Genomic DNA, 20,791 nt, shown 5'->3' on the forward strand with positions numbered 1-20,791 from the left:
GCGCCAAATCAGCCAGTATGTTCACGAACTCATGGTCTATAGGCCTACTCCCTTTAAAACACAGGCTGTTTTAAATCTTGATAAGATGCAAAAACATTGGTGGTCAAGATGACGAACCCCGGGCACAAACGATAAACAGAATATTAAAGGGGAACTAAAGGCAGGAGCAAATGGGTTAATTTGGGCATCTCCAAGTTACTCACATACAGTATGCCTAAGGGCCCTGGGTCATGTCAGATTCAGCACTAAATATATTCCTCGTACATGCATGAATCATTTCGATGTACTGCGAGAGGTGAGAGACCCCTATTGGCGACTTCGTGTAACATTATATTGCCTGCCTAGCTGCTGCCCATATTGTCCCTTTAAATGGAGTGGTCCAGATGGCAATCCAGATACGTCTAAATTCTTTAGTCTCGATTGGTGTGCCATGTAAACGCGCACGAATGTGATCTGGTCTGGTCTTCAGGTCTTGTTTGACTTATCATCACGAGGGTACCTACCTCATTCCATGACGTCGCAAGCGATGAGGTCTGGTCCGTCTGGTCTGGTCTGTACTGACCTGGTTTGGTTTGGTATATATATACATGTACCATGTATAAATGATATATATAGGCTATCGTGTAATGTTCATGCCTCGGGATATTGCCATTAGAGTTCCATAATTATTTGCCTATTATGGGTTCAACCCCTGAGAACGCCCTAAGTCCGTACACACCCGGCATCCTGGCATAACCATATGGTTTTAAATATACTCCACCTGTCGATATTTTGTAATATATATATGACGTAGGAGTGAAAAAAAGTCTGATCTCAGGATGATACACACCATTTTTAAAGGATTAAAAAACAGGAACCTCACTTGGTTACCCATCACCCTGGCCAAAGATTGGTAATCACTTATAGAGTAACCAGACTATGGGACACGACAGGCAGATTGCTCAAGGTACGCTTCCTCGCTACCTTTTTCCAATAATTGTTTCCTCTTGCGATTGTTTCAGGGAAGGATCATGTTACTGGTGAGGTGCTTGGTCGGGAACAGTATATGATGACTTCGCTCCTGCTGAGGGAGGACCAATCAAATCGTTCTCTTGAGCCGACGTATCGTCTGAACCCATGTTTACCTTCACATTACCACTTCCCACTTTAAGCAATAAGTTTGATGGAACCTTGAGACCAGAGATAAGCTCCTCCTTTGCTTATTTCCCAATCCCCTTGTTGAAGGAGAAGAGGAGAAGCGTTTTGCTTTGCGTCAGAAAGAGTCCATATCAATCAGGGTGCATGGCGCTATAACAATGTTTGAGCTGTGTCTGAGGAGAGGAAGTTGTATCGTTGGGATGGAGGATTAAACCTATTTATTCGAACGTGCTGAATTCTTTTTAATTGGTGAAGTATAAAGAAATAAATGTCTGGTGTTTATCGTATTTATTTCCTTATTATGATCTATTGGTTTTACACAATATATATACAGCATATCACTTAGACCATTTCTGATTATTAATTATGGACCTTGACTTCGAAAAAAACCGTCAGCGATGGCCGAAAGCTTGTTACAAATATTTACATTATCTTTCATGTGTTGTTGCACGATATACAGACACTTAAAGGAAACCATTATATTTGATACTTTAAAGTGTTTTCTTCGTGAATATATAACCCGATTCTATATAGAACACACACCTACGTTATCTCTTTCAACAAGATCATTACTGGGTTAATCGAGGAGGCAAGTGGCCAATTTTCAGAGCCATTTTTCCTTGTTGAGAAAATGGGCAAAACACAATGAAGCTAAGGGAAAATGCAGTTGGACAGCCAAGTTCATTGCGTCAACGGCGTATTGGCTACCTAGAGAATGCTTCCTAGTTATCAATAGTTCCTAACTTTATCTTAACAAAAGAGGCACTTGGCAATGGAATCCTCGACGATTCCAATCATAAGAAGGTATTTTATTTTATAATTTGAAGTTATCGCCACTTCGTGGAAACGGCACTGATGTGGAAATTTCGTGTTACTCTAATCCTGAGAGAACAAGTGGAAGGGAAATCACAGCACATGTAACACTTCGAACTCTCTCCAGCTAGCAAAGCGATGATATAGGTTTGTTCTTCTTGTTATTAAACGAAACAGAACTAGGATGTTTCTTGCGAGGAGAGCTCGCGTCACCCTCGGTGCTCACACTGACAGTCCTCTCTTGTTGCGCTTTCGTACTAGATAACTCTAAAGATTCCTTAGACTCAAACACCGAGTCATCCTTTGCCTCCTCGGACACTAATCCAGCTAAATTCTTTCCATCGATTTCCTCTAATAGTTTGTCAGTCTCACTTGGTGGTACATCCAAAGAGTTTGGCCTGTCTAAGATGGGACTTGCCCTCTCTGGCCTGAACCGAGATGTGCGCTTCACTGACCGCATGGCCTCGTCCTCGGAGAAGCCCCGCCGAGACATAGCCTTCAACCGCTTTATACTGCCCTGCCGCTCATTCTCAAAACTCAGTTCCTTCAGAGACGGATTCGAGGAAGTCAAATTCTCCCGTAGGATGTTCTGATAACGCGGACTCGTCGGCGTATCGGGTTTAGCGTTATTTTTCTGAGGGGATTTCTCCGGGCAACCCATCTCACGGATAATGTTCATGATATTCCTATCCCCCGGTGCATCACTTTTCTGGCCACGTAGTTTCACTTTTGGGGTGCACAGTTCGTTCTGAGCTGTGTATCCCCCGAATGATCGGTATTTGCCGCGTTTTATTGGTTCAGTTGGCGTCAAGCCAGAGCTGTCTACGGTTCCTTCTCTCTGAAGCCTCTTCTGACGGTATTCGACCTCTTCATCTGCGATCCAATACGTCAGCACTTCACCCTTACCCTAAAATGAAATATAAATATTGCACAATTCATAACTCTTTGGCAGTCGTTTTCATACCAAGACCACCATGTCACACGAACACTTCAGCGGTTCGATCAATTTCCAGATTTATTGCCTAAACGTTGCCTCATTCGGTTGGCAATGATACATGTAAGGTAACTGAGAGGCTTTTGGTAATGTTAGGACAACCATATCTACCTTCATATGGACCAAACCGCGTTCTTCCAACACATAACCTCCAAGCTTGGTCAGGGTGTCTCGCGTCTCTTTGCTGCAGTGGATCTTCAAGGCTAATACGGAAATAAAGCAATAATGACGCAATTGACGCAACTTTCGTATCGCTCTTCCATTACGAAATTACCTTACATTGCTCTCTAACACCTAATGAGGTCTTAATGACGGCATTCGATACAAAACCGACCCAGTACCAATAACTAGTCAACGAAGTAGTTTAATAATTCTTGCCAGTTCGTCTACCAAAAAGTGACGTATGTCATGAACTTTTGGAATGCTATGGCTCCATCGAAAGCTACAGCACGAAAGCTTGACGATTGATGTTAACTTACGTTCCCCATTACTCTCCATCCGCGAAGCTGTATTGACGGTGTCGCCAAACAAGCAGTATCGCGGCATCGTAAGTCCAACCACGCCACAAACACAAGAACCTGAAAGGAAGATCTAATTACAGACTGTGCATCCAGGTAACCTTGTGTAATGTGTTCCAATCTCAGACGGGGACGCCCCTACTGCTTCATTTTGCCTCGACTTTAAGACTTTTGGTTCCCTGGCGCGTCTGAAATTGCTTTAAATTCGACGCCGTTGGTTCTGTTTTTCCTCTCATGATTGGGTCACGAACTTAACACCTCCGACTAAAATCAAATTATTTTAAGGAAAGTTTCCATCAGAATAGAAATGGTAATACCACTTGAATTATGTCGGTGCGGTACTTTCATGATTGGCTTCATAGCATATCGTGAAAATGTAATTGGAAAAATCAATTTAAAGATTATGGTGCGAAATTTGATAAACGCTTTGGAAAAGCAAGGGACTTGATGATTTACGTATCGTCTACGTTTTACTAGCTTTTCTCGCGTATAGGCGGTTACCTTATTATACGGTGCGCTTGAAAGCGACGACCGTTGAATTCACGCTGACAAGCCGGTTCCTTGAAAGACTGGTTTAGAATTAGGCTGATATTTTCACACCACGACAGGTTGTGGAAATATGAAGAGGTGTAGTTCACTTTTTGATAACCGGCTATTTTTCTTGAGATCGACATTCACCCTATTTTCAGAAAGGGCACAGTATGGTTCTATTCGAGATTTTACTTCATAACTTCATACAATGTTATGATGCTGATGTCATGAAGTTTTTAAAGCACACTCGACTAATAAGACTCCGCTTCCAAGTCTCCGTGAAGCAAATGGATGAGGTAAAAGTATATATTAGTTAAAGTGTCTTACCCGAATGGACCCCGATCCGGAGTTTGAGGCAATCGTCCGGACGGTGTCGTATTTTGAAGGTTTTGATAGCTGAGAGTAAGTGGAGGGACATTGAGGCGATCTCGCCCGCATGGTTGTCGCCGTTTCTTATAGGCAGGCCGCTGACTACCATGTAGGCATCCCCGATAGTCTCCACCTTGTAAACGTCGTAGTTGGCGATGATGGAGTCAAAGAGTGTGTACAGATCATTCAGGAGATCAACAACCTGTAATTGGAGAGGAGACACAATATTTACACTCTGGGGCAGAAAATAACTGAGGGTGGGCGAGTGCAAAGAGGTGTCAAGTCACATTTTCTTCATTTCGAGAGGCTTAGGGCGATATCGCTTTTCGAGGTAATCGAAATACTAGTATCCCTACTGCCTTCCTGAGAGGGTTGTGTTAGATAAAAGAACAACCGGACCGACTGGATAGACTTCACATACGAATAGACGTGGCTGTGGTTGCTATGGAGTCTCGAAAGAGTGTACGAGACGGAATTAGTGGTAGACACTGCTCATATAAATGACTTATCTCAGCTAGTTGTCATTTGTCGTGTAAAGTCCGTCGACGCCGTACTAACCAAAGCCTGATTCATTGAGAAAAACAATATTATCGACCCAATGGTAAAATAGACTGCTGGATAATTTACCTCAAAGATGAGATAGCAACATCAGCCATTATCAAAAACCGTTTCTCGGGTAATTGACTGCCATCACCGCATCCCTTCCCACGCAAATAATGCTTGTTGTCCGGAGGAGACATGTTATTATGTGACCAATATTATCGTCCATTAGTTCACCACATTAGGTACCCATATAATGGTATTATCAAAGGTACGGGTCGCTTCATTATTTTTGGTATTGTGTATGATACACACACAAAATGCTGAGGTGGATCGTCAGACATTGACCCACAAAATGAAACTGAACTACAATTCCAGTTACACTTTTGTTACATGAACGATGACAAATCGCCAACACAGCAAATCTTGAGGCTATATATTTTGTCAATTTAGTAGCTTTTTCGTTTATACTACTATGGTCGCAGCACCGCATGATTAATCCAGAACTCGAAAATGACTAAATGGGATGAGGACAAGGAACAATAGGAACGCACATTTTTAGGGATGGAAGGAAATACTAGATGTAGTATTATGTGTTAATTTTTCCAAATTCTTTCCTCAACATTGTATCTAGCATGTCTACATTTTTAACCTCATGCGAACATGACGATCCTCATAGATATGAAAATAGAACCTAGGTTGGTTCAAAAGAATGGCACACATTGCGAGGGTGTGTGTATTTTGATCTTAACGAAACCAAGCACACCTGCGTGCCGAGTTGTGCTTATGTTAGTTCCACACTATACATCTTCTGACATCCGGATTATGTAGGGACATCCTCCCGTTTACTTCCGGTACTGTGGGGTTGACACGAATACTTCCGTTGTCTCGCTGGCTTTTATATCAGAACGTCTTAACACCATTCATTGAACACGTTTGGGGAGAGAAAAAGAGATGTTTCTGCCTTGGGGAAAGTTCTGGTCGATATGACGTCAAGAAATTCGATGTCAAAGAAATCTAGGATTACAATCAGCAGTGTCTGTATATCGAAGATGCATGAAAAGGTTATACTCCTCAAAATAAGTATGAAATTAAGGAACCCGGATGTCAGAATAAGAAAAAAAAAATCGAAACCGCTCCAAATTAGTCCCGTGAACTTAGTCTCAATAAAAAGAAAAGGGGACATGTGATAAACAGGAAGTACAACCATGTTGCAGGATGTTTCTTTCAGCATGTGCTTATAGGTTTTAAGTTCTTTAAGCAAAACTATATCTTCATCAGCTCCCAACTTACTTGCATAGGTGTGCTACCAGCAGACATGGCTGTGAAACCGCATATATCACTAAAGTAGATGGTGACGTTGTTGTAGGTCTCGGGTACGACAGGTTCGCCTCTCTTCAGTGAATCGGCAACAGTTCTGAAGGCATAGAGAAACGGCAATACGGTAAGTGACGGCCGGAGGGAAAAAGTTTAAAATACGTACAGAGAAACAAACCCTGTGGAAATTTCTAAACACTGCTCTCCCATTATTACCATGAGGATGATATACAAAAAAAGTTAGGAAAACTATACATTCCTGCAAACGCCCACTGCAAACTCCGTGCATTTCTGAATTACAACAAGTTTGTGTTTTCTATCAGATTGGAATAATTTACCATCTGAAATAAGATCAATCCCAACCATCAATTCATACAAGACCGCTTTAAAATCCTGGCTTTTCAAACACTACGGTATTTAGTAGGAGGTTTTTTCCCGCGCTTTGAGCAGGGCGACCTGGAAAGGCGCGTTATAAATATCAAATTGTATTGTATTGTATTGTATTGTATGGGAAATTGTACCAAAAGATGCAATAATACACAAAACATTAAGGAAATTGCCATACTTTGGAAGCATTCTGTGTAGTAAGGCCTCTGTCCTTTTCTTCTCTACAACTAATTCTTCTGTTCTTTCTTCTACTAATTTCTCCAGATTTGTCTGGTATTTCTCCATCATATCCATCATGTTGTCAAAGATATTCGTTTTCCTGAAAAATAGCCAATAATGAATATGACAGAATGTTCACATGTAACTTCCACTTAGGGTACGGTCGCCGCTGAAATCTTTTTTCAGTATCGTATCGTACATTTGGAAAATTCAAGTGTATTTTTTTATTTTTCTGTTCGAACGGAGTAGGCCTTTGAAGAAAGGCTTAAGACAGGAGCCAGGTTGACCCGGGTCAAATCATATATTTCACGAGGTCAACGATGCCTCTCTACCATCATAGGTAATATACATTGGCACTATTTATACTTATACGAGGAACAGTTTTCGCACCAAGTCCACCAGACCCAGTTTGTTCTTGTTAACGTCCAACCAATCATAGCCTCGATGCTAACTCAAAACATTATACTAGCTTAACTTAAAAAGCGACCAAATGATCACAAAAGAGCTAAAGCCATGCAAAAGAGCTGAAGCCATGCAGGGCTGAATCGATGAGTTCAACAGGTAACGTAATCAACAAGCAGAACAACGGCACTCAATACCAATATAATCTTCTCGAAACATCAAAGCACCTCCTAATTGGAATACTGATCGTTAAATGTGGGCAGCCAGTGTCACAACTAAACCATTATTCAATCAATATGGACCTGATAGCTGCAATTTTCAATTTGTCACTTTGCTGCGCATCTTCGATCAATAGATGCTGATCTCAGCAGGATGATGGCATAGCCATAAATCAAATGAGGATCCCGATGGGCTGATGGTAGGCCGATCTAGCAATGGTCCCAGCAATGTCACCGTATTTCTCCCCAAAAGCAGCTGATCTGCCTGCGCTATTTCTGTCAACGCCTTGATCCAGAGCATTTTGATAAGCGCATTTCTACTTTGCCCTCGAAATATTGTCACGGATGACAGCTTTAGGATTTGACAACGGCCACGCTTAGAGTTAGTCCAGAGTCAGTGCAAGTGCTTCTTCGCCGTAGCAAATTACAATCGCTGGTTTTACGTATAAGATACACTTCGGTGTTTGTTTTTAAGGAGACTGCGCAGTCGTCCTGCAAGTAGAACTATCGGGACAGAGGACAGAGGATAAACAAAACAAAGTCATCATGTTAGCACGAGATTGTTGATGGCAAAGTGCTAATTTTCGGGTTACTTTCAAGCGTCGCTTTGAGAATATAAGTATGGGTAAAACAATATGCCAATCGGAGGCAATCACCATTGAACATTAAAAAACTAATTTTCGAATGGCCGCAATACCCGAGGGTGCTATGATAGCACCCAGAAGAGAAATACAACATTACAAAACTCTGATTTCCTTCTTACGTGGTCACTGGAGCCAACAATGTACGTACAACGATCACGAGTAATGATCACACCATCATTATTGGATGATCGGGACACGTTTAGGGTTACTCATACCAAACGGTAATTGGGTATATCCTATTATCAGGTGTCCTTGTATATATACCTCGGGTTTTCAATCTAGCCTCTCGATATTTCGCCGGGTATGATGTAGGAGCGAAAAAACCCTGAATCTCGGGATAATCACCAGAGGTCCCCAATCATGCTGCTTCGTGTTACTTAAGCGCCCTGGGCATTATCATACCATAAATTGATACTCCTTATGACACAGCGATAATGACTTGCCAATTTTTTCTTGGCGAGAAAGCCGATAGCAGGTCGGTCAGGTAATCGGAATTTTATTCGGTGTCTTCTCAAAGGCTAGACGCATTTACCGGGAATCATTAGAAGGGGCGACACAACTCTCGCTGCAGTAATCCCCTAGGTTACTTGATATTCCCTAGCTGTTTGAGCCGCGATGCAGTTATGCACATGGTGGCCAAACATAATAGGATTGTCGCTTTCCTCATAACAGAGGTTGTGGAAGCGATAATGTTTTGTCGCTTATCGGGATGACAGTATGTATATGTGCTGATATTGCTTTGCGGCAAAACATGCTTAACTTCAAACAGAGTTAGTTACGTTGGAGTTTGTAAAAAAGGTATTTTGATTGTTAATGTCACCTCACGAACTGTAAGCTTCAACCGAAAGTTCGCGACGTAGTGTTCAGCAACATGTTTTAACGTATGCTAGATACTCTGAAGACAAAAAATACTTATACCAACACCCGTTTTAAGGCGGACACGGGCCAATATCAAGAAATGATAAAGAACTATTCCGACTTACATTCCGGAAGACATGGGCTTCAGCCTGCTTCGAACAGTCCTAAAGTCAGGTCTCATCTCGGCATACTCGTCCCAGCAGTCTTGAACAACCTTGATCACGTATTCCTGACATTCAATAAGAAGGATATCAGGCCGGCAGTACATTCCGTCAGGGTACTTTATTTTATTAATGACTTCTGGAAAGACAGAAGAAATTTATCATTACACAACAAGAATGGGTTTATAATCAGTGTTTTTCGAAATCAGGTTACCTGTCCAGAGAAAGCAAGCGAATGTAAAGTCGGTTTTATACTCTTTTTTAGGTACAATTTAAAAGAAGACCAAGCTATTATTTTCATTTAGTGGTAGATAAAGGAAGGGGCATTTGCGGTAATGACTGACTTATTCCTTACTTCAAACCCGCACTTTACATGGGAGAAATTCCGTTCAGTTTTCTTCCCCAACAGCCCTTCAACTATTTCTGATAAGACTCGTTCATTACTTACCTTCTGGTTCTATATCTATGTCCTCGAAAGGCTGCATCCTGCTCATTATCTCATAGAGAATCACACCAAATGAGAACACATCACCCTTCTGAGTACGATAAACGGGACACGAGTGACGGAGGATTTCGGGAGCGGTCCAAAACAAACCTTGAATAAGAAAGAAAATATATTATACAAGGTCACATAACAGCATCAGCATCACCCGCGGTCGAAGTTTGAATTTCAAGGGAAGACTCATTATTCGCGAAGAACAAATTCATTATTTAAGAAGCACCCTTCAAACATCATTACTTTCTGGTGCTGAGGCTCATTTTCCCTACACGTGGTGACGTAAGTAGATGTATTGCAGTGAGGAGGTATTCACTTACTACTATAATACTTGTGGTCTTTCTCCGAGTGTGGCCCAGGACATCTTATCTCGTGGAGACCGAAATCTGTCACCTGTAGTGTCCATCGGCTGTTCACAATACAGTTGGAACTTTTGAGGTTTCCGTGAACGTGAAGATCACTCTCATGAATGAAGATCATACCCTGATGATAAAAAGAAACCTTAGCTTAGGTGTTTATCACGTGCCTCAAGTGAGATTCCGATGATATCATTGGCTTTAGAAACGTAATTTTTCTAAATGTCAGTTTTTAAACAGTTGACAGGAGCCATCACAACAATACTGTTACATTGGTCAGGCTACAGGAGTTATTACGACTACTTGTGCTGTAACAATCTTAGCTATGTATCAGACTACATGTATTACCTTTATAAGGTCCATTACCAAGGAAGCAGTGAACATGGAATCGAGCTTCAGGTCATCGTTGCATAAAATATCCTGGAAGAAATGAAATCATTTAGTAATATGAAGTACTAGTCATGATACTGTATTGTTACCGTGCCTGAATAAAAATCTGGAACTTATATTCCAATCCTGCCGATCGTGGCGCTGATTCTAAGCCCGCAGTACCTCAGCTTCATGTATCGCCTTTTTGGACATACATTTACTATGCCATTGAGATGTGTGTCAGCTTTTCATCAGATCCTCAAAGGTAAGATCATATAGGCCAAGCCAATAGCCAGTGGACCCGCAAAGGTTCCAGTTTCTTTCCCTACCTGGAGACACCCTTTGGAACAATACTCTGTCACAAGGATGACCTGTGGCGGATCAATGCAGGCCCCGATGAACGAGTTGACATTATCATGCCGAAGGTCACGCATCTGTAATAGAGGGCATTATGTGATTGAGGTCCCTAGATCTGTGAATTGGTATTGGGGACGCGATCCATCAGGAAATAATCTTAAGTGCCATTAGAAATGTAATTAGACATATTTCTTCCAAGGATATATTTGTTACCTCGAGCCTGATCGCTACCAGATCGCACTGACCGTGATGTATCATCTTATCATCTTATGACCCTACGAGCAGTGATGAAAACGCGTTTGCTATTGTATTGAAACCGTGTAGGCCAAGCAAGTTTGCCATGAAGAAACATCTTCTGCTTCTTAGAGATTAATATATCAAAGTCTGAAGTCTTTAGAGATATCAACTGAAATCTTTCTGTATCAACGCGACACTCGAAAATGAAGACTTGCCGTTTTCATTTCCTTCTTCATAGCTCGACTTATTTCTAAGTTTCTCTTTTCTATTCTCTTTAAGGCCACAATCTGTCCCTTGTATGAACCTGTTTTGGTGTAGATATGTTCCAAAGATATATTCGATGGCAAGGAACTATTGGTCACAAGGGTTGCCTGTAATATATAAGAGAAGCATTGTGCAGCTTCAGTCCTACATTTGTACATATACCTCTAGAGTTACGGCTATGAGCACTTCGATTACCATGTGGTCTGTCGATGTTTCCTAATCCTTGTGCTTCATCCAAGTCAATAAGGAAAACGAAAAGAATGAAGAACACTCAAAATGCATCAATGAAGCTATCTGCTTTTCGATCGGCAACTGAGGCATCTTCAGCGATTTTCTTTCCAGCTATTACAGGGCTGAGATTGCGCGGGCCATGTGATAAATATGAAGTGGCTTTGACAATCAACAGATAGCGATCCCGATCAAAGCCGCGAGTTGATGCTACGATGTCTGCGAATAATCCGCTACGACCATCTGAATACTAAATTCAGATTTGATATCATGTCACTACTATGTTCAGCTCATCGGTTTCTCACTGGGCAATCATGCTGCATGGTAAGTCAAAGTAGCCCTAGAAATGATTTAGTCGTGACTGTATTATCAATCGGATATGGCTACATTACAATGTAAGTAACAAAATACCGTACAAGTATATATATTCTAATCACAACATATTCTTACCAAATATTTCATAGGGCAATTTACCATGGTCACCAAGATAGAAAGGGTTCAACAACATTTAAATCTAAAACGATAGCACTTATGGCATGTTCACTCCGCCATCTCATAGAAGTCCTGTTAATACCTTACTGCCTCTGAACGCCCTTGACGCATGCTCCAGGAGCTGTATATCTGCTATGTTGATCTTCCACAATAGACCGGCAATTTCCTGTTCATTTCGCCAGTTCCTGAAGTAAAACGAAAACAAGCATAGAGTGTTTGAAAACCAATATTTGGCGTGATTTGACAGACAAGATGATGATAAAACCAATTATTTCGTTTGGTACGGTTGACTGAGGCGATGGATCTGGTGGAATTTCCAGTAGTAAGCAGCTATTATTTAACCTTTCAAGTCGGGTGAGGCAGGTAAATTGCTTGTTTTGATGTACTGATCGATCGAATCTTTACTGCCGCCCATGGATGGAAACCCAACGGTACATACGGAAAGAAGCTTAGTAATGGGATTGTGAAGCAACTATAACAATCAGCGTCAGAGGTTGTCTTCAGCAACAAATATACAATGAACTAAACACCAAAAATCACTTTGCCTTGACCATGTCGACCGAGAATTTAATTCTTTATTTCCGGTCTGCGGCTCTACCGATTGAGGTATCGTGGTTGCCTGGCGTCGGATGTCCCTTTTGGAGTAACGCCCATAGCAAATCATCAGGTACCAGTAGCCTCGTTGGCTCAATCGGGAAAGTAGTCAAAGGAAGGCCGTATAGCTCTCATTCTTTTCAGGAAGGAAGGACCACTTGCATTCTTACCTGTAAACCATGAGGGCTATAAGAGCAGAAACAAGAAAAACGCCACCAATAGCACCGCAAGCAATTTCCATGGTGTACGCTGAAAAATAGGAGATATCGGTTTGATTAGGACAAGAAGTAGCCTTCCCACGGATCCTGGCATCACGGATGATGTGGCTTTGTCTTGTAGCAGTCCCACTTTTGTCTATATTGTGTCTCATAATACACCCCAAAGCCATTATTACGTTCGTGGCTACATTGCTTTGCCGGCAGCTTTACAGCTGCCGCCGAGTAGTCTAGTTACTGCATTTTTGTTGTGGTTGTTTTTTGTTATTCTTCAGGGGGAATGTTGGATAATTCAGAAACACAACGTTTGAAGATACTTTCGATGTTGTCTTGCATTCTGATGATTTTCAAAAAAGGATGCAGCCATGCGTGCAGCATCATAGCTGTGCAAGATATATGCAATGTGCTAACGACAAGGTAAGATGGCTAAGCATGATATTAAAGGACTGCTTACGGCTGCGAGCTGTCTCCGACTTTACCTCAGCAGCAGGACGCAATCACCATACATGCAGCCAATCCTTTCATCACCCCCCACTATTATATGACGGAATAAGCTTACATGCACATAAAGCATACTGTAAATTAAGTTTGCCATTACTTTCTTCAATCACCTTTCAAAATCACATCATCAGTGACATTTGCATAACCTTCGCACAGCTTTACATGAAACATTCACTTTAGATTGCGGCGATCGAGACCGTCGTCTTCCGTCGCTTGGAGAGCTTCGGGCAGAAAAAACAACCGATACGTCAGGTTAGTTTATACGGCGGTGATGGATAGGGTTGCTCTGAGGGGCGATTAGAAATATATGATCTATAGATTGGTAGCTATTGAAATGAACGGAATATACCTGAACATGTTCGGTAAACAGAACGGCGAAATGGGAGACAGATAAAATGTGCTGATTGATTAATAAGTGCTGTTCAATCGTGCTCCTGTCGGCCAATGACAAATATAGAAAAGAAGAGGAATGGAAATCAATCCGTGTCTTAACCAACTACATTTATTTTGCTTGCCATATACGCTTTGGAGAGTGTGAGTCAAACATTTGTTATAATTCCTCATTTATCAGTGTCCCTAAAACAATAGCTTGACAAACAACATATGAAATAGTCAGATATTAGCAGGTGGATGCGTTTACAATGAAAGGAAATATTGGGGGGAAAAGAGTGATATTCGGGATGCATAATAAAAACAGAGTGTCGTGAAATCAAATCATGGCCTTCTGATTTGTCACCATCGTGATATTTTGATATGATGCTAAAAACATAACGATGTCACTAACTCACTGTACACGGAATGATTCGTGCAATAATTCACCAGGTTGGCAGTCCGCATTTGTAAAGAAACATGTCTTGGTGGAAGAAGAATCAATATCGCCATAATAAACACAATAAACAGATTGCAAAAAGTTACGGTAAGAACGAATACCAATATTGAAAACTGGGTGCTTTAAAAAGATAGAACTAGAAAAACATGGGACTGCATGGTGTTTCGCATGCTATGGGGATTTTTAAACTTCTTGTCGAGATAGCATCAATTGGGTATTGTTGCCTCGCAATAGCCATTTTCTTGCAATGGTGCCTTGGTGCCTTTGATAAAACTTTCATTGCCAATCTCATGGCAGCACACTTCTGCAAGAACTACAGTAAGGTATTGAAAGTTCCCATTTTTCAGTTGCCAATGGATAGGGTGGATGTTATTGACAAACGTTCGAGGCATTAAGTTACAAAGGAGGCCCCTTACTCCAAGGATGGGTGACGACTTTACTGTTACGAGATCTAACGAGATTTGAACGGCGGTGGGGGACCAATTGCAGGAACAGTCCGGAAAATTATATTGCTCGTCCAAAAGATGGGATGAGAAATACAGACACCAACAGCGTGAAGCCGTCCACATGTAGAGCCGGAATTATTGGTACATGTAGGAGGGCAAAACATAGATCATGCAATAAGTTCTGCTTACTTGGTTCCTTCAGACATATTTCTCCATGGTACCCACATTCTGGTACTGCTTCCGGTTTTTTATTGCCGAGCCACATGATTTTAGAACCACGTCGCAGGCTAAACTCCTGAAAGTACATGTACAACAACAGGTAAAAGTGTCAACTTAGATAAATGTGAAGTTGGAGATAGGTAAGAGGCTTTCTAAAATTCCAACATGTTAGACACCTTCCTCGCAATGCATACCAAAGAACCGCTTTGCATTTTGCACTAACCGGAAGGTACCTTCATGGCGTAAATTTCTTGCTGTCAGAAACAAACGAGCCTCTACTGCGGCTCACACCGCTTTTTTAAACATCGACCCTTCATATCAAAGATGGAGCGTTCTTTTCGGTAATCAGGGGTAATTATGAATATCCTTGTCTTCCCCGACATCAAAGGCATCAAAATAAGATTAGTCAACAGCGGAATTAGCGTTTTTATGTGGATTTAGACGTGTAGTAATCACCTTGAGTTTCTTTTTTTACGGACGGGCATCAATCTTAGTATCGTTGGGGAAATAATTGCTTGATTGCGTTTAACTCTTGCCGCACAAAGAATATCACAATGCATGACGCGTTCACTGACATGCATTTATCTATTTATTTATTTCAAATAGTGTGCTTCCTCTCTCTCTCGTTGTCACTTTTCCGTTCTTCACTCGAACAAAACTGGTTTTTGTAGGTGCTTTGGAGTATACCCCGAAAAGGGGAAGACGAAGATGTAGGGCACTTCGTATGTGCATATACCTGTGGATCTATGAGTAGTGGTTGTTCCCGACCCTGCTACTTCAAAATCTCTCGATCTAACTAACATGTACATTGAAATCATTTTCAAATTCAGTAGCCTACCATTAAACAAATATCACTCTTAACCTTTACCGGTGAGTTACTCCCATATTTACCCGTCCTCAACTGGGCAAAACCTGTAGAGGGCGGTGTGTCGATTGCATGGTATTGAACCATAGGTTGATATGATCGATGGGGTCTAACGTGTGACATGTCAATACGCCCAGACCATGATCGGCTGTCTAAGAGGGTGGTTCCCCTGACATAAAATCAATCACGGAGTCTATGGTATTGATGTATCATAACTTGCTACATGATATTAATTCTTCGTCCGTGATCATACTCGACACGACGTCATTAAGCATGTGCGGTGGTGCATGTTCAGAACGAAAGCTGCCGGAGTAAGACCGCAGAAAAAGACCAGATTGGTGGATAAGTCCGAATGTGGTACAGTTAGACTCGGGTAAGATTCTTAGCAAAAGTCCCAAAGCGGTATAGCGCGACATCTCAGCAAAGTCTCAGTGGTATTTCAGTTATCTATTTCTTAAGGTAAATGGCCTTGAAATCTTAGTTGGTACTTTATAGCGAGTGATACCTAATTCGCCGTGGTAACCGGTCTTATATAAATATCAGATTCAGATTTCTGCATAAGAAATACAACCAGAAAGTATACTGTTTCTGAGAGAAAATGACGTACTGGAAGTTGTGTCTCTCCGCCAGTGGCCTTGAACTGGCCAACAGGTAACATGGCGGCTGAGCCATTGATATGGGCGAAGGCTATGACAGTGTAATTCCCTTCAGCATCACCGTTCTCATCAATATGAACATCGAAACCTTGAATACCTAGAAAAACAACAAGGCGAAATTGATTGAAAACCAGGAAAGAAGAACAAGAGACCGTATCATTATCAAAGACAAGTACATTTTTACATGTACATGTACTTGTCTTTGGGGGAAAAAAGAAACAGTAGTATACAGCAACGCTTGGACACATTTAGAATATAAAATTGCGTACCAAAACAACCCATGTCTCACAATTGCTACGTCGGCACGCGACGATCTCTGGCGCCATATCTCAGTTAACCCTGGAGAACTTAGTGTAAAGTGGCGCCATGCTGGTCTCCCATTCCAAGATGCCACACTGGTTCAGGTCATGGCGTGCTACAGACAAAGCGATCAAGATAATCGAAGCAACTCTATGGTCATAAATGACCAATCTAGTCACCACATGAACTCTTGGCACGCACTTTGATACCAGGTTCCGGATATCTCAAAGACATTGTGAGGGAATAAAAGCACGTTGGTGACCATGTCCTGTGACATTTAATGGCTGATACAGCCAGATGTCACGCTAACATGCTTGGACATTTCTGCAACTAGTCACCGCACTCTTAGAAATAAAGGTTTTTGAGCTTTTGAAAACCCTCAAGATTTTTAACCACAATATGCATCCCGTAGAGGTTCTTCGGTAGATTCTGAAAGACGAGTTGGCTGAAAAACCTTTAAAAGTATTTCAAAAACTCCAAAACCTTTATTTATATTTCTAAAAGTGCGAAGACACGACTGTGAAGATAGTTTAAAGGCCAGGAGAACATATAAATATAACTTACTTCTAAACGAATGTCCATTGATTTTGTGGATAATGCTCTTTCCGTCCTTTAACGACCCATTCTCCTTTAGCACCTGGTCTAAGGAATGAGCATAAATCATCACAGCATCATAGAGGTAGGAAGCATACACAGGAACGTGCAAAGTATTCTACAATGAGAAGAACAAATCAAGCATAATGTGCATTTAAAAATTGTTGAAATTGCAATCAATGGCTTCACTTACACCAAGTATATTGAAAAGCAAAAAAAGAGCATTTCAAATTGGAGGCAAGTCAAACTCAGTACTGTCTCAGTGTCGAAGTAACCGTTCAACAATAAAAACGTTATGACGATCTTGGGTCAAATCCCGAATATAACCACTGGCAGCCATTGCATCGAAGGGGTTCAGCGTTCACGGAATAAATAAATCAGCCCCATCAAAAATGTTGGTGTTTGCAGTAGATACCTAAAGCTACATATAGTATATTGACAGGCAAATCACTCACCGCCATAACCGCAGGTAGGCCTTTGTAAAAGTTAAACGGTTCCTTTTGATTATATCTAATGACATTCTTTCTGAATTCTTGCTGGGTATCACTGACCGCCTTACTTGTGGTCACAACCAGAAGGGCCTGGCTTGCATACTCGATACGATTCGTCTCATGATCATCAGCTATATCTGGAAAAGAAGGCGCAGGACTTTCAAAAGGTTTCGACATAGATTTTCAGATCTGTTGCCTTATTAAGGGAAATCTTGCCCAAACAGGTCCGATCGCACCTCTAAATTGATTTTCACGGGAGTTAACTGGTACTATCTTGGGTCCGTGTGTGTCGCCCACAGTTCTTGGCTGTTCTATCCTAATAACCACACATCTCTTCTTAGCACAAAAGTTGTGGTGGGGTTGCGATTCCCACCTTCTGCTATATACCCATCCCAAGGAAATTGGGAAATCGACACTGTATAGTGTATATATAATACCAGTAGATTACAGAAGATGTGAGAGGCAGTTCTATGTTGCATGTGAAGTTCCTGATAATCATCATTGATTATTTTTATCATAAAAAAACATCCAACCACGTGATCTGATGAACGCTAGAGAAAGCGGTAAATACTCTCATGCATCTTAAGACAACATCCTTCCATTACCTCAAACCGATGCGAGGGTTCCCAGGCGTGAGATCAACTTTTAACAATCTCCCTCGCTTTCATGTACGGCACCTTTGCATCCATTCAGGGAACTCCAATCCATTAAAATTTCAATTAAAATGTGACCTCCTCAGACGTTTTTTAACATAATCGAGAGTTGCCAATGGTCCACTTGGGAAAAAGAGGGTTGGTTTTGGTTTTTACCACCGGCCAGGAATTGGAGAGTTTGCTTTTAGTAAGGCAACATGTCCCACTGGCTCGTGTTCTGTATCCGTAATAAACTGCTCCGATTGATTCTGAGGCAGATTCTTGTTGATTATGGGACTGTTTACGGAAACATGGCTTTACCATACATTTCCATTGCCAGTGTAACATTAAGTATAATACTTATATAATATTGACTGGTGGCGCTTAGAAGACGAGGAAAAAGAAGTAATGATGTAATCATGAAGATGAAGATGAAGAAGATTGGAGGATGCATGAGTTAAATCATTAAATGGACCTTGATTGTCTGCAAAGAAAGCTCGAATGCATTCATACTCACATCTGAAATATTTGTCAGGATCATCCTTATATTTTTCTGGAACGTTATCTAAATAAATGACTAAATACTCTCCACTACTAACGAGTCCTTGTCTATCTAGCTCTGCTAAGAACTCCACCATCGCGTTATGGCCACCAAGGAAGACGTAGACTGAAAAACAAAGTACGACAATGGGGACCAAAAAGGAATGAGAGTTAAGTAGAACAGAGGATCCTACCACAGATCGGGGATTGCTATCGTATTGTGTAGTCTCAATCATCGTAGGAAATAACCCGCAAAGGCTGGAGAGACTCTGATAAGGTTTCTTAGGTTTCTTATGTTACCGAACTGCTATTGTTGCCCAGGCGGTCGGTTAGCGACATCAGCAACAACTTACGGCAATGGTGCCGGTGTAGGTGTTTGACATGTTCGAGGATAGAATGTCGGGGGAACAAAGTATTTTATTCTCGGAGCTATTGACGGTCATGGCCCCGCTAGAACATCTGCTAGTGTATACCATAATCCGTCAGACATCAGACAAGGGCCGGGCACTTTCTCTCGGGGGACATTTTCGACCTCTTCACCGGCACTTAGAAGAACACCACCGGGCCCTGCGGTCGAAGATGATGGTACTCGCGGTAGACCTGTCAAACATCATGACCATCATCGCCGTATGAGTGTGCTTGCTTGGCTAATCTAATTGGTAACTACATTTAGCCACAGGATGGTGATACTGGGTTTCGGAGCTGTAAGTCAAAATCGTCTACACAGCTCTTTCAAGGGACTAACTTTCTCAGGAACGGACGTCGTCAACTACATTTTCAGTATCAGATACTGGTATCCTTTCGAAGGGGGTTACAAAACACTACAAACTTAACACATGAGAAACGTAAAGGCTACCTACTTCTTGTGTTTGGAGCACTAGCCCTGATGATATCAGGGAACTCATTATTGCTTACACCATCCATGCCTCCAGATGAATGATTCGATGTAGTAGCTCCACTTGCGATTGCCTCACTGAATGTATAGCCAAAGAATGGCTCAGTGTACATTATCTTTTCATTCACGGTCATATTATTCTGTTTCGCACGCAACCACAAAGATTTCGCAACCATTTTCATTCGGTCCTCCGAACCATATACTACAGTAAAGTTTCTCCAATTGTAGTGTAATAATAATGATACTATTGATTTCGTTACTTGGGTGATTGGAGGAAATGTTCTTGCAAATGTGGGGTAAAGTTCTTTATCCGAAACCTCCTCGTCAGCACATTTCTGAAACGAGAAGAAACGGCAAACATATTAGATAGACAGACACTGTGAGTCCCATCATACGTTCTGAACTTTTTATATCTGTTCCCACACGGACTTCTCTCACTGATATAAATATAAACTACATGTACATGTGTATAAATACGATAATATTATGAGTCGAATGTAGGCGTGGCGTTCAACAAGCTCGGGAGACTGTCAAACTCCCCGCAGCAGAAAACTTCTCCTCTTCCACAATTATCGCACGACAGGTGATACTATTCTAGACTATAATGCTGGTACTCGAACCTTGAAACTGAACGCAGAAGGCCAGAAGGTATAGATTTTAGCTCAAGTAACGTACAGCTTCGCTAAGGCAAAGACAACTGTCATCAAAGAAGAAATTAGCTATGTAAACAGACGCTTACGATTGCAAATTCTCTCAGCAGAAAATCGAGCTGTAATTTCTGGTTATCTTCGGGCGTGTCCTAGAGCACTTGGATGATTACCCGTCCATATCTCATGAAGGTGGCAATGGGAATAAGGTGCAAGAACCCATCTCCAACGAACCCACCTCTCAGTGCGTGTATAGTTTATCTTCTGAAGAGACTCGTAATTGGTTTTATCAACGATGAGGATTCCTACATTTGATCTCGATTTTTACTCAGTTCAGCGTTTTCAACAGTTTTTCTCTACCTTGTATTGAAGTTGGAGACTGCTAGTTAAGTTGAATGAATAATTGGTAACTATTCGTGATAGCAAGACTAGTATGGATTGATAGTAACTCAGTTTTTCT

At 41.5% G+C, this 20,791-nt stretch overlaps 1 protein-coding gene across 1 annotated transcript in view; it reads right to left on the reverse strand.

The window, feature by feature from the left end:
* Window positions 1–1,419: 1,419 nt before the first annotated feature.
* LOC135492960 (guanylate cyclase 32E-like) overlaps window positions 1,420–20,791 on the reverse strand; it is a 71,827-nt gene continuing 52,455 nt past the window's right edge. Inside the window, exons 2-21 of the mRNA XM_064779712.1 lie at window positions 19,650–20,019; window positions 18,767–18,916; window positions 17,582–17,754; window positions 17,097–17,244; window positions 16,184–16,329; window positions 14,682–14,787; window positions 12,672–12,750; window positions 11,990–12,092; window positions 11,139–11,294; window positions 10,659–10,763; window positions 10,309–10,380; window positions 9,925–10,087; window positions 9,557–9,703; window positions 9,073–9,247; window positions 6,785–6,925; window positions 6,196–6,319; window positions 4,321–4,564; window positions 3,424–3,522; window positions 3,056–3,147; window positions 1,420–2,857 (exon numbers count right to left, since the gene is read on the reverse strand). Of these exons, the coding sequence (XP_064635782.1) occupies window positions 2,078–2,857; window positions 3,056–3,147; window positions 3,424–3,522; window positions 4,321–4,564; window positions 6,196–6,319; window positions 6,785–6,925; window positions 9,073–9,247; window positions 9,557–9,703; window positions 9,925–10,087; window positions 10,309–10,380; window positions 10,659–10,763; window positions 11,139–11,294; window positions 11,990–12,092; window positions 12,672–12,750; window positions 14,682–14,787; window positions 16,184–16,329; window positions 17,097–17,244; window positions 17,582–17,754; window positions 18,767–18,916; window positions 19,650–20,019 (3,573 nt within the window). The 3' untranslated portion in view covers window positions 1,420–2,077. The remainder of the gene's footprint in view (window positions 2,858–3,055; window positions 3,148–3,423; window positions 3,523–4,320; window positions 4,565–6,195; window positions 6,320–6,784; window positions 6,926–9,072; window positions 9,248–9,556; window positions 9,704–9,924; window positions 10,088–10,308; window positions 10,381–10,658; window positions 10,764–11,138; window positions 11,295–11,989; window positions 12,093–12,671; window positions 12,751–14,681; window positions 14,788–16,183; window positions 16,330–17,096; window positions 17,245–17,581; window positions 17,755–18,766; window positions 18,917–19,649; window positions 20,020–20,791) is intronic.

Source organism: Lineus longissimus, chromosome 1 (assembly GCF_910592395.1).
Source record: "Lineus longissimus chromosome 1, tnLinLong1.2, whole genome shotgun sequence".
Taxonomy (NCBI): domain Eukaryota; kingdom Metazoa; phylum Nemertea; class Pilidiophora; order Heteronemertea; family Lineidae; genus Lineus; species Lineus longissimus.